Raw genomic sequence first — 14,220 nt, forward strand, 5'->3', positions numbered from 1 at the left:
GCTGCTGGGAATCCCAGACTGCCAGGTTTGTGTATTCATTAATGTGGAATTTAAACAAAGCAGTAAGTTAGAAAAGAGGCAATAAAACTGGATTATTCTGGGCTTCCAGCCAAGATGAAGTCATAGGTAGATATGCTTCACTTCCTCGCACAGCCAAAAGAAGGATAACAACCAATTTAAAAACCAAAAACAAGAACTGCCAGAAAACTGAACTGTATGGAAGTCCAACAACCAATGAGTTAAAGAAGAAACATTCATCCAGATGAGTAGGAGGCCGAGATGGGAAGCCAGAGTGGAGTGGATGCATGACAAGGTGGCAGTGGCTGGCAGGCTGGGTGGCCCCACCTACCACTGTGGATAAACCAGAATGAACAACTGGGTAGAGAAACAGACCATGCAACCCAGGGTTCCAGTGCAGAGTATTAAAGCCTCAACACCTCATGCTATAAATTTTTGGGGGGTTGCTGCAGTGGGAGAAACTCAGAACAGTCTCAGTACAGAGTCCATTGGAGGGGTCCATGCGGTACTAGAACTACACAAGCCCTCCCACCCAGGAATCAGCACCAGGAAAGCACTTGAAAGGGCACAGTTTGTTTATGGGCAGCAGGGGAAGTGACTGAAACCAGGGTAGAAGCAAGTGGAATTGTTCCCTCTCCAATCCTTCCCCGACATACAGCTCCACAATGCAGCCCAGTGGGTTGCCCTGGAAAATACCTAAGGCTCCACCTGTTACAATGTGTTCCAAGACAAAGAAATAGGACACAAATGAACACACAGATCAAAACTACAGAAAATAACTAAGTGACAAGTGGACAGCCAACCTATCAGATGCAGAGTTCAAAACACTGGTAATCTGCATGCTCATGGAAAAGGCTGAGTATGGCTGCAAAATAGAGGAAGAAATGAAGACTATACAAAGTGAAATAAAGGAAAATATACAGGGACCCAACAGTGAAGGGAAGGAAATCAATGATTTGAAACAGAAAAAAGAATAAGCATTCAACCACAACAGACTGAAGAAACTAGAATTCACAACAATGAGGAGAGGATTAGAAACCTCTGGGAAAACTTTAAATGTTCCAACATCTGAATCATAGGGCTGCCAGAAGGAGAAGAAGAGCAAGAAATTGAAAACTTACTTGAAAAAATGATGAACGAAAGCCCCTCCAATCTGGTAGAGAAACTAGACATGAAAGTCTAGGGAGCTCAGAGAGTCCCAAAGAAGTTGGACCCAAGGAGGAACACACCAAGACATATCATAATTACATTACCCAAGATAAAAGATAAGCATGGAATCCTAGATCAGTAAGAGAAAAGGAGACAGTTACCTACAAAGGAGTTCCCATCAGACTGTCAGCTGATTTATTAAAAAAGAGTCCTTACAGGCAAGAAGGGCCTGGAAAGAAGTATTCCAAGTCATGAAAAGCAAGGACCTGCATCCCAGACTACTCTATCCAGCAAAGCTTTCATTTAGAATGGAAGGGCAGATAAAGTGCTTCTCAGGTAAGGTCAAATTAAAGGAGTTCATCATCACCAAGCCCTTATTAAATGAAATATTAATGGGACTTATCTAAGAAAAAGATCAAATCTATGAACAGTACAATGACAACAAACTCACAACTATCAGCAACTGAACCTAACAAACAAAAACAAACTAAGCAAACAACTAGGACAGGAGCAAAATCACATAAATGGAGATCACATGGAGAGTTAACAGTGGGGAGAGGATGGGGGAAGAATGGGGGAAAAGGTACAGGGAATAAGAAGCAGAATTGGTAGGTACGAAATAGACAGGGGAAGGTTAAGAACAGTATGGGAAATGGAGAAGCCAAAGAACTTACACGCACGACCCATGGACATGAACTAAGGTGGGGAAATACTGCAGAAAGTGGGAGTGCAGGGTGTGGGGGATAAAGGGAGAAAAAAGTGGGACAACTGTGATAGCATAATCAATAATATATACTTAAAAAGATTGGATTATACTGACTTTTTGGCTTTGAGGTAAATCTAGTGATCAGGAGTAGCTTCCATGTTCCAGAGGTACACCTTTCACAGGGGAATTTATTGTTATCAGCCTGAAAAGACAGTTTGTGGTCAAGAACAGACGTTTTGTTGACAACTGAAACATTCCTCCCCCTTGTCCCATGAACAACGTGGTGCAGAACCGAATTGTTTGACATTCAAGAAATGAGGTTTGACTGCTTCCTGCTTTCAGGGAGATTGAGAGGGTCAAACGCCCTTTGGCACCTGCTGCCAGTCTAGTAGCTTCAATTCCAAGTGATCAATACACCACTGTAGGACATGTGGGGTATTTGTCTTGAGCCCTGACACTCCTTTACTTTACACAGAACATTTCACTTTGACATTTCTGGTATTTTCCCCTACAAACAAGCTATTCTCTGTGATACCAGCTGGGTGTCATCATACAATTTGACTCAATTCCAACACTGTCAACCTGGAGATAGCATCAGGTCCCACAGGGTAAGGGATCCCCACAAGGCTGTTCCCACCCCACTTCAGGTGCCAGTCACAAGGAGGAGGCCCCCAGGTTGCCCACAACTTCCATCTGCCTTGGTTACTTACTGGAGGTTCTCACAAGTCCCCTGCCCCATATTCAATTAATTTGCTGGAAAGGCTCACAGAACTTAGGGAAACATTTACTTTTCCCAGATTTCTCTAAATGTTTTATTTATTTATTTTTTAGAGGGAGAGGAAAGGGGAAGGGAGGAAGGAAAAGAGGGAAAAAAACACCAGTCTGTGGTTTCCTCTCATGTGCCCCTCACTGTGGAACTGGCAAGCAACCCAGGCATGTGCCCTGATCGGGAATCCAACCGGCCACACTTTGGTGCGCAGGCTGGCATTCAATCCACTGAGCCACATGAGCTAGGGCTATTTCCCAGTTTTTAAAAGGATATAGGGTCCACCCCTGACTGGTATGGAACAATGGGTTGAGAGTCCTCCTACAAATCCAAAGGTAGCCTGTTGGACTCCCACTCAGGGCACATGCCTGGGTTGTGGGATTCAGTCCCCACTTGGGTGTGTGCAAGATTGATGTTTCTTTCTTGCATTGATGTTTCTCTCCTCTTTCTCCCTCACTCCCCCTCTATCTAAAAATAAATAAATAAAACCCTTTTTTAAAAAAAGGACTTGGGGTACCTAGCACTGCGGAGTTGGGATGCATGATCTTTCTGGTGTGAACTCAAGGGCTTTGCTGCTTGGGGTATTCTATTCAAATACAAAGCATAGTTATTGCAAGGTAGTTTTTTTAATATATTTTATTGATTATGCTATTACAGTTGTCCCATTTCCCCCCTTCACGCCCCTCCACCCTGTACGCCCTCTCCCACCCATATCCCCCCTTTTAGTCATGTCCATGTGTCATACTTATAAGTTTTTTAGCTTCTACATTTCCCATACTATTCTTACCCTCCCCCTGTCTATTTTCAACCTACAATCTATGCTACTTATTCTCTGTACCTTTTCCCCCTCTCTCCTCCTCCCACTCCCCTGTTGCTAATCCTCCATGTGATCTCTATTTCTGTGGTTCTGTTCCTGTTTTAGTTGTTTGCTTAGTTTGCTTTTGATTTTGCTTTAGGTGTTGCTGTTAATAATTGTGAGTTTGCTGTCCTTTTACTATACATGTATTTATCTTCTTTTCTTAGATAACCCCCTTTAACATTTCATAAAATAAGGGCTTGGTGATGATGAACTCCTTTAACTTGACCTTATCTGAGAAACATTTTATCTGCCCTTCCATTCTAAATGAAAGCTTTGCTGGATAGAGCAATCTGAGATGTAGGTCCTTGCTTTTCATGACTTGGAATACTTCTTTCCAGGCCCTTCTTGCCTGTAAGGTCTCTTTGGAGAAATCAGCTGACAGTCTGATGGGAACTCCTTTGTAGGTTACTGTCCCCTTATCTCTTGCTCCTTCTAGGATTCTCTCCTTCATTTTTACCTTGGCTAATGTAATTATGATGTGCCTTGGTGTGTTTCTTCTTGGGTCCAACTTCTATGGGGCTCTCTGAGCTTCCTGGATTTCCTGGAGGTCTATTTCCTTTGCCAGAATGGGGAAGTTCTCCTTTATTATTTGTTCAAATACGTGTTCAATCTGTTGCTTTTCCTCTTCCCCTTCTGGTACCCCTATAATTCGGATGTTGGAACGTTTAAAGATGTCCTGGAGGTTCCTAAGCTTCTCCTCATTTTTTTGAATTATTATTTCTCCATTCTTTCCTGTTTGGTTGTTTTTTTCTTCCTTCTGGTCCACTCTATTGTTTTGAGTCCCAGTTTCCTTCCCATCACTATTGGTTCTCCGTGCATCTTCCTTCATCTCTTTTATGGTAACCTGCATTTTCTCATCTAATTTGTGCCCCATATCAACCTGTGAGCTTCCTGATCACCAGTGTTTTGAACAGTGCATCTGATAGATTGGCTATCTCTTGGTTGCTCAAAAGGATGATTCCTGGGTCATTGATCTGTTCTGTTTGAGACATGTCTCTCTCTCTCTCTCTCTTTTTTTTTTTGGTCTGCTCACTCCTGTTACAGTGAGGGGCGGAGCCTTAGGTGTTCCCCTGGGCTGGGCACCCCAGTCGCTAGATTGTGACATTGTATGTGGGGGCGGGGGTGGGAGGGAACAATGGCGGTAGCTCTGTTCTCCTGGGACCTCAGTCCCTTCTCTGGGATCCTGGGTTGCACACTCTGCCCTGGTCCACAATTGCCGCCTCACTGGGTCTGCCAGCTGCCACTTGCGTACTCAGGGTCCACCCGCTGTGATCTTGTGCGCCCCAGATGCCTTACGCGCTCCCGGTTGCCTTATGCACCCAACTCTCCCTGTCTCCGCACCGCGACCCTGAGCCCGGCTGCTTGTCTCCGCCACTCCTACTGGTCAGGATGAACGGGTCTACTTCAATTTCTTGGCTGTCCGACTTCCATTCAGATAAATTCTCTATCAGTTCTGGGTGTTATTCTGCCTCTAAATTGTTGTTGTTCTAATCTTGGTTGTGCGTGGAGGTACGGTGTGTCCACCTATGCCTCCATCTTGCCGGAAGTCGCAAAGGTAGTTTTTACTTGTTGTAAAAAAAAAAGAAACATGGCATCCATATCCAAAGCTCTGTCTCAAACGAAGCAATGTTTTCCACTTTTCTTTCCCTAAACATCAATCAATAAATAAAACAAGAAAACGGAAAGGAGAAATAGTGAAGGGCTATCAGGCAGCCCCATGATGAGCACATAGTGGGGCTGAGGTGCTCAGAATGCTAACACACAGCGACCTAGTGTGGAAGGACCTGGAAAGCTCACGCTGGTGTTCCTGTGTCAAGAGTGCAAAACATGGACACCTATTTCGTGTCCACAGTGCATGGATGCCTAGGCCACTGCCCTGTCCTTTTATCACCTTCTCAATGTAAGCACTGGTGAAGTATTAACCATTTATCCTTTTTGTTTTATTTTTTTAATAAACTTTATTTTTAGAGCAGTCTGTGTTTACAGCATAATTGAGAGGAAGGTACAGGGATTTACCATATGCCTCTTGCCCACACACACAGAGCCTCCCTCTTATCAACATCTGCCATCTGACAAGTTTCTCATAACTGACGTACCAGTGCAGACACATCATCATCACCCGAAGTCCATAGCTTACCTTAGAGTCCACGCTTGTTGTTGTACATCCTGTGGGCTTAGGCGCATGTAAAATGTCATAGATCATGTAGTATATCATATAGTGTAGTATCGTATAGTATCGTATCGTATAGTAATTAGTATAGTGTAGTGTAATATAGTATTAGTATAGTTTGTGATACTACAGGAACAGTTTCACTGCCCTGACAAATGCTGTAATCTACCTATTCATTCCTCTCCCCAAACACTGGTGACCACTGATGTTCTTACTCCATAATTTTGCCCTTTCCAGAATATTGGATAGTTGGAATCATATTATGTGGCCACATCAGATTGGCTTCTTTCATTTAGTAGTAAGCATGTCCCCTCCATGTCTTTTCATGGTCGGCAGCTCGTTTCTCTTCAGTGCTGCAGAACCCATTGTCTGGATGAATCATAGCTTATTTACCCAGTCACCTACTGAAGGACATCTCGGTGACTGCCAAGTTCTGTCAATTATGATGAAAGCTGTTATAAATATCCACGTGCAGGGTTTTAGACATTAAGTTTGGACCTCGTCTGAATAAACACCAAGAAGCACGATTGGTGGATTATATGGTGAGGGTATGTTTAGTTTTATAAGAAACCGTCAAACTGCCTTCCAAAATGGCTGTACCATTCTGCATTCCCACCTGCAGTGAATGAGGGTTCTTGTTTCCCTGCATCCTCGCCAGCATTTGCTGTTGTCAGTGTTAGATTTTGGCCTTCCTAATAGTGCCTTGTGGTACCTCATTATCTTAACTTTCATTTCTCTGATGACATATGTGAAGCATCTTTTCACTTGCTTAGTTAACACCTGTGTATCTTCTTCAATAATGCATCTGTTAGGGATCACTGTGTTTTCATGTGGAAAAAACTTTGTTCCACTGTAAATATTTTTCGTAATCCTTTTCTGTAGTGCTTAATTGTTTTACAGTGATATTTCATATTTATGAGAAAAATAAAGTGAAAAGAAACAATGATAAAAAAAATCCAGCATTGGAAAGAGAAGGGACTGAGAATGAAATTAGCTGCTTGTGTCTGCTACCCTCCCCCCACCTTACACCTTTAAATAAACATGACCTTCACAACTCTCCTAGAGAGAAGAATCTGGTTAAAATTACACAACACACCCTCCTTATTTCCTTTACTTAGCACCATTTAATGTATTAAAGAACAACTGTTTTTAAGTCAACATAGGAAACTGACCCTAGTTGATGTCACTCAGTGGATAGAGTGCCAAGTGAAGAATCAAAATGCCCGAGGTTCAATTCCTGGTCAGGTATATGCGTTCGTTGTGGGCCAGGTCCCCAGTACGGTATGGTGAAACAACTGATAGATTTTTCATGCAATAATGTTTCTCTCCTTCTCTTTCTCTCTCCCTTCCCTTCTCTCTATAAATAAATAAAAAATCTAGCCCTGGCAGGTGTGGCTCAGTGGAGTGAGTGCTAGCCTGCAAACCAAAGGATCAGAGGACCCATTCCTAGTCAGGGCACATGCCTGGGTTGTGACCATATCCCCAGTAGTGGGCATACAAGAGGAAACCTTACATTGATGTTTCCCTCTTCTTCTCCCTCCCTCCACCTCTCTCTAAAAGTGAATAAATAAAATATTTTTTCAAAATCTAAAAATATATTTAAAAAACAAAATGGGAAACAGCATAGTTTTTTAATATATTTAATACATTTATAAGACTTCAAGTGAAAAACATATTATCATGCTACAGGATTTCAATCTTCCTTGGACAACACAAAAACAGTGCTCAAACGGCATGTTTTAACAAGAACATGAAATCTCATTTTGACACAGAGACAGATTAAAATAAAGTAAAACCAACACTGAACTAATCCAGCACAGGCAGACTTCATAATCTCCAGCCCACCCCACTCCGGAACTCAGACAGCTGCCTCCTGTACCAGCATTTCTTCTTCCCTGCCCAACTGTTTGACACAAAAAATTTAGACAGTTAGAGGTATACCACTGAATGAGTACTACAACGTGCTTTAAAACAAGAAAGAGCCAACCGGTTTGCTGACTGTGGAGAGGGGAACCAGACGGGGTGAAACGTGAGGCAGTAACGAGACAGCCGTGGGGCACTGGTTCCTGAGCCCGAAGGTTAGCACGAGGGGCCAAAGATGCCAAGAAATATCCCAACATTATTCACAAAAGAAACATTGTGCTAATGTTTATGGGGAGCTGATAAAGATGCCATGAGAAGATATTTAAGTTAAAAAGTTAAACAGAATACAAAACTGTATGTACAGTATAACCTCAACTTTGTCCAAACAAACCAACCAGAAGTAACCCTTTTCACATTTGTATAGTGAAAAGTCACAATTTTGCTACTGAGTGCCACACGCTGTGCTTGGACGCGTGTTTCTTCTGGCCCAGCAGAGGGTGTGAGGACGCCCCGGGGGCCAGGGCACAAAGCACGGAACGCTTCATGAAGCTGTGTGTCTTCTCCGGTCGCTCACATTTCAGTACGTGCTGCCGAAGCAAGCACAAAATAATTCCCTTTAAAACGTTTATTTGCTGTGCACACTCTAAGGTCCCCTGTTTCCCACCCCCCTGAAAAATGGGCAAATCCTCCAACACTTCCTACCAAAGTACCCACTGGTTTGTTCGTTCAACAATCACTGGTGAAGGCTCACAGTGTGAGAGGCACTGGGGTCTCAAAGAGGAGACAGGTTTGTTCCTGCCTCAAGGACATCTCAGTCTTCTCAGGCGGCAGGCGGACACGTCACCAACCACAGTACAGCAATTAAAGCAGATGCCACTGCTCTCTTACAATCAAAGAATACGCTGCACTTCTCACTGAATTACTTACACAACGGTTCTTACACGGAAACTCTCCTGACTAAGAGGCAAATACAAGTACTTTCCTTTATACACACTTACTTGCCCCTAATCATCACCACCTAGTGAAGTCAGTTAACTTTTTTTAAGCAAGGAGCACTGTTTTACTCCAAGAATGAGACACCTTGAAACCGAGAATAAGTGACCAGTCCTATATCTAGATCAAGAGTAGTCAGTTCCATCACAAGCGAAGGCTCAGGAGGGCAAATTAAAACCTTCAATCTCGTCTGCCATCCGCTGATTTTCAATATGCTCCTGTGTCAGCCGCTCCAGGTCTTTTCTCACATTCGGGTGGTCTTCCAGATCTTCATAGAGTGACCTCGCAATGTCCAGTCTCCTGTAATCCTCAGGCTTGACTAGGCTTCGCACAACCTGAAGGCATCGCTCTTTTAGGGTATACACTGTAAGGGCAAAAACACGAATCTTCAGCAGCAAACTCAGGCAGGCCTTGAGACAGGGGATGAATGAGCAAGACCCTTTGCCAACCATGGCAATTACACTTACTACAGATGGACCTCACTGTGGGCAAAAATAGTGAGGACATGTGTTGTGGCAGATGTAACGTGACGGCCCCAGTGGGCATCTCATGGTATTTGTCATGGTATCTGTCACCCTGTGTAGCAGCTTCCCCTTGAAAGTGGGCCAGGCCTGCGATGTGCCTTAAGAACTGAATGTGGGTGAAGGGACAGTGTGGCAGTTTTGGGTCTGAGCCTTAAGAAAGCCTGGCATCTTCGGCTCTTACCCTCTCAGAAGCACTGAGCTGCCCTGGGGGGAGAGGCCTCACACAGAGGGACAGGCACTGGGACCACAAGGGAGAGAAGCCCAGCCCTCAGCCAACCTGCCAGGAGAAAACAGCCACACCAATGACCACCAATGAGCAGAATGACCACCCAGCTGAGGAAGCCCGGACTGCAGGGTTATGGACAAATCAAGTGGTTGGTGTTGGTTTTGGGGTAGTTGTCACAAAAGCAGTACAGAACCAAAATGGTGTGGAATTTGATTTTGGGGGAAATGAAATCTGACTTTGCTCTCAGAACTTACTCTTCCAGGCAGGGTGTCAAACTCATTTTCACTGGGCGCTACCTCAGCCTCACAGTTGTCTTCAAAGAGCCAAAATAATTTGAGGACTGTAAAAATGTAAAAACACTCCTTAACCGTCAAGGAGTTGAAACTACATTTGGCCCTTTGAAGGCTACCAAGAGGCTGATGTGGACCCCGGTGAAAAAGAGTTTGACATTCCTACTTTAAGGGTACCACACGAGGCAAAATTTACTCATCAATTATCATGTTCATATACCCACTTCCTTAAAACAGGACCTTGTACACATATTCGTTTGAACCTTATGAAGCTGCTATAGATATTTAGTGGTATTTGTTTAATGTGTAAGAACATCAGTTTCTTAAGAGTTCAACCTAGCAATTGCTTGAGGTTTTGTTTTTAACAATTTTTATGAATTTATTTGAACCAAACTGAAAACAACTGCCAGGAAGCAAAATCTCAATGGATTGAGACTGGCTCCCAAAATCACTTGAGTCTTACCCAAAGGGTATACTATGATGCTAATGTTCAATTCAGAGATTTTTTTTTTTTTGTAACCCCTGTTGGCACTGTGAGTTTGACTGAGTTAAATAACATTAAAAGATACAATATTAGAAGCCATATAGAGTAGCCATGATATATTGCCCTGGCTGGTGTGGCTCAGTGGAGTGAGTGCCAGCCTTTAACCAAAGGGTTGCGGGTTCTATTCCCAGTCAGGGCACATACCTGGCTGTGGGCCTGGTCCCCAGTAGGGGGCGCATGAGAAGCAACCACACATTGATGTTTCCCTCCCATTCTACCTCCCTTACCCTCTGTCTGAAAATAAAGAAATAAAATCTTAAAATATAAAAAAAAGTAGCCATGATAGCTCAATCTCTGCACCTTGTTCTTCTCCTGACACTCCAGGGCATATTCTACTCTAAGGCCAGGGAAGTACAATGCATTCATAACTCTACCATCAGATATTTTAATGCAGCCCAGCTCTGACAGGCCTGCAGAGCTTCTGAGACACCACCACACCTCTGCTCAATACAGAGCCTACAAATATTCTACTTCCATTTTATCTGTGGTGGAGAATAGGACACGGAAAGGTTGACTACCTTGCTGAACACCAAGCAAAAGTCAGTTAAGGGCTTGGCTCCTGCAAGTGGCCTTTCTTCTACTTATTGCAACAGCCTGGTCTTTTTGAAAAGTAAGATGGAACCTCAGTACCTGGTAGTGTGATGTTGGCAAAAATAGGCTGTCCATCCACATTGAGAGAGGGCACAAATAGTTCCGTCTGGTTAACCAGAAGCCCATCATAGGTCCCAGCATCTCGGAAGAGCCAAAGGTGACCTGTCAATGCAAGCAGAGGCTGTTCAATAGCCACACCCCTATTTCCTGCACCTCCCTGCACTGACATTAAAATACCTGCCATTCTGCTTAACCTTCAGACAAAGGCCTTCCACATTAGCTTGCTCAGTCTTCACAATAGGTTCATTTACACATGAGAAAATAGGTCTGAAAAAGCCAAGTGACCTGCTCAGGCAACAGGACTAGTAAATAGAAGACCATGTACTTGAGGCTCCAAATCATACCCCTACCTTCTATTCTACCATGGAGAAAAGCAAAGCACATGAATTACAAATCACACCAACACTGCAAATTAAAAGAAGAGATGAGGTCACGGACTCCTCAAACCTGTGCTTCTCAAAAACAAGGTGCAAAAACATCTTGTGGAGAAAGAAGCAAGACAGAGAGGGTACACTCTGCAGGAACAGATGAAACTAATCTATGATGTAAAAAAATCAGAAGACTGGTTGCCTCTGGATGGGAGGGGAATGAGTAGAAAGAGGGAAGAGGGTACTCTCTGGGGTGATGGAAATGTTCTAATCTGTAACTTTAATTAGGTGTTTACATTTGTCAAAACCCATCAAACCCTAAGATCTGCACATTATGTAAATTAACCTGGACTTAAGAAACAAATGCATCATATGCAAGAGAGAGAAGAATGGAAGGCAAACCCCCAGGCGACGATGCTGTTTAAGGAGGTGGAGGTGTCTCAGAATAAATATAGCAGGTGTTCCTGGGGCATAAACTTACTTGAAGTTCTGATGGCAAATTTTAAGGAATGTAAGCTGGAAATTTTTTTATTGTGGTAAAATGTACATAGCATGAAATTGACCATTTACACCATTTTAAGTGTACAGTTCAGTGACATTAAGTACATTCACATGGTATTTTAAAAAATGTTATATTAAATCAGGCACAGATAAATTCTGAAGAATACAAAATTCACACAACTTTCTAGATAAAGTAGGACACTACAGAAGTGTTGTCCCTGGAAGAACTGTGTTTTTCCTCATTAAATATTAGGGAAGTTTGGTGTGAAAGTTTAACAGGCACTGACTATACCTCCCTTGAGGAAAAAAGATCCATCAGGTTCCTCTCAGGATGGTTGTTAAATATTTATTCATATTTTTTAAAAAATTTATATTTCAGCCCTGGCTGGCGTAGCTCAGTGGATTGAGTGCGAGCTGTGAACCAAAGTGTTACAGGTTCGATTCCCAGTCAGGGCACATGCCTGGGTTGCAGGCCACAGCCCCCAGCAACCACACATTGATGTTTCTCTCTCTCTCTCTCTCTCTCTCTCTCTCGTACTCCCTCTCTCCCTTCCCTCTCTAAAAATAAATAAATAAAATCTTTTTAAAAAATTTATATTTCCATTACAGTTGACATTCAGTATTATTTTATAATACTTTCAGTGGAAAAGCATAGTGGTTAGACATTTATATAATTTACAAAGTGATACCCCCCCATAAGTTTGATAGCCACTTGCACTGTACAGTTATCACAATATTATTGAATGTATTCCTTGTGCTGTACTTTACATCCCTGTAACTATTTTCTAACTGTCAGTTCCTACTTTCTAATCCCTTCAAGCTTTTGTACCCAGCCCAACTCACCTCCCTTCTGGCAACCATAAGTTTATTCTCTGTATCTTTGAGTCTGCCTCTATAGTTGTGAAAATTAAGTCCCGCTACGACTACTTTTCTTCTTGAAAACCATGGAAAAATTACTACCTCTTTAGGCAATAAGGCCTAGTTATAGGTTATTACAACAGCCTCCTAACTGGTTCCTCAACACCAGTCTTTCTCGCCAAACCACATTGCAACCTGCATGAGCTTTGCAAAACGTAAATCTGGCAAGTCATGTCCCTGCTAAAAAACTTTGAACAGCCCCCATTTCCCTAGGTGTAAAATCACCTTTAGGGCTTCCTCTCTCACCATTCCATACCCACTCCTCCTTCAGCCCATGCAGTTCCCTCTTGCCTAGAACTGCTCTCTTGGTTGGTTAGATCCCATTCATCCTGCAGGGCTCCCTTTCTTCTCCGGGAAACTGTCCCAGAGCTATTTGAAACTACACGTCTACACTCACCAACCCCCCCACCCCCCCCACCCCCCCCCCACCCCCCCCCCGTCCTCACCTCCCCTTGACTGAGCAGATAAATGCTGGCTCCAAGCTCCAGCAGCCTGCAACCCCTGTGCTCCGTTCCTACCGCAGCAATTTTGACATTGGCTTGTTCTCACTTGTTTTGATGCATTCGTCTGTCTCCCCAGTAGACAGGTCTCCATGCAGGCAAGGACCTTATGCGGGCCTGGCCCACTAGGGTCATCGAAGAATGTGAGATTCTTTCATTAACAGACTAAACAAATGGGCATTAGGGATGGAGCGCTTCTTTTATAATTACAAGTGGAATGGGGTTGGGGAAAAGTCACCATCAAACTCAAATTAATCAGTCTTATAAAGAAGAATGCTCTGCCACTAACTAGTAGCTTCACCTTGGATCTGTCACTAACCTCTGTGGGGCCTCCGTTTCCTATGCGTGAATGGGAATAATGACAAGAACACCTGCCTCCCCGGGTGGTGGAGGGGAGTCGATGAGTTAGTGCCACCGATGTTGTTGCTATGAGGCCTAGAGCGCTGGGCAGCGCTCCGCGGACGGCTCAGCAGTGGCGGGCAGGCGCTCAGGCGGCAGAACAAAGAGGGCTGCGAGGCCCGGCCGCGAAAGGGCGACCCTACCTCGGTAGCTTCGGATGTGACGGCCGGTGCCTGGCGGCATGGTGGGATAGGGGAGAGGCTGGCCGTCGAAGTTGAGCCACACGGGAAGCACGACGCGCGGGCTGCGGTTGCAGAAGATGACCTGGGACGGCTCGCGAGAATTCACGGAGCGCAGCACCGGCCGTGGCCTCTCCGCCTCCATCTCCGGCGCGGCGTCCGCCTCCTCCGGATGGGACTCTTCCCCTCCGTACTCTTACCGGCCGTATCACTCGCCGCACTCCTCGATGTCCCCCAGGTTCCCAGCCTCCCTGAGCCCTACCTCCAGGAGCAGAGACAACCCGGACCTCCGCGCCTGGGGATTCGCTGACTGCACGGATCTGCAAGGGGCGGGGCGGACGTGCTTCTTCCCGGGCAGGCGTCTTTGCGAGCGCGGAGGGATCTAGCCTCAGGCGTCTAACCTCACTGAGGCGGTGGGCGGTGCTAGGACAACCCATTCTCCCATTCTTCCATAAATTGGGTTGTTCCCGCCTGTTTCCTTTGCTTCTTTCATTCTAATGAGACTGCATGGTTTTCGCCATATTCTCCGTACCGTTTGCACTATTATTTACTTAGTAAATTTTTCATTAATCAAGTTTGTCTCGAAGGGTCAATGG

The 14,220-nt window shown here is 44.4% G+C and overlaps 1 protein-coding gene across 1 annotated transcript; it reads right to left on the reverse strand.

Moving 5' to 3' along the window:
- Nucleotides 1-7,292: 7,292 nt before the first annotated feature.
- LOC123814422 (von Hippel-Lindau disease tumor suppressor) lies at nucleotides 7,293-13,974 on the reverse strand. Its single transcript, XM_045832223.1, has 3 exons — nucleotides 13,589-13,974; nucleotides 10,739-10,861; nucleotides 7,293-8,888 (listed from the first exon to the last, which is right to left on the reverse strand). Exons 1-3 carry the CDS (start codon nucleotides 13,767-13,769, stop codon nucleotides 8,683-8,685), a joined length of 510 nt encoding a protein of 169 aa, XP_045688179.1. The 5' UTR covers nucleotides 13,770-13,974; the 3' UTR covers nucleotides 7,293-8,682.
- Between the last annotated feature and the right edge of the window lie 246 nt (nucleotides 13,975-14,220).

The sequence above is a fragment of the Phyllostomus hastatus genome, unplaced genomic scaffold, assembly GCF_019186645.2.
Source record: "Phyllostomus hastatus isolate PE091 unplaced genomic scaffold, TTU_PhHast_1.1 phas_contig_16, whole genome shotgun sequence".
Taxonomy (NCBI): Eukaryota; Metazoa; Chordata; class Mammalia; order Chiroptera; family Phyllostomidae; genus Phyllostomus; species Phyllostomus hastatus.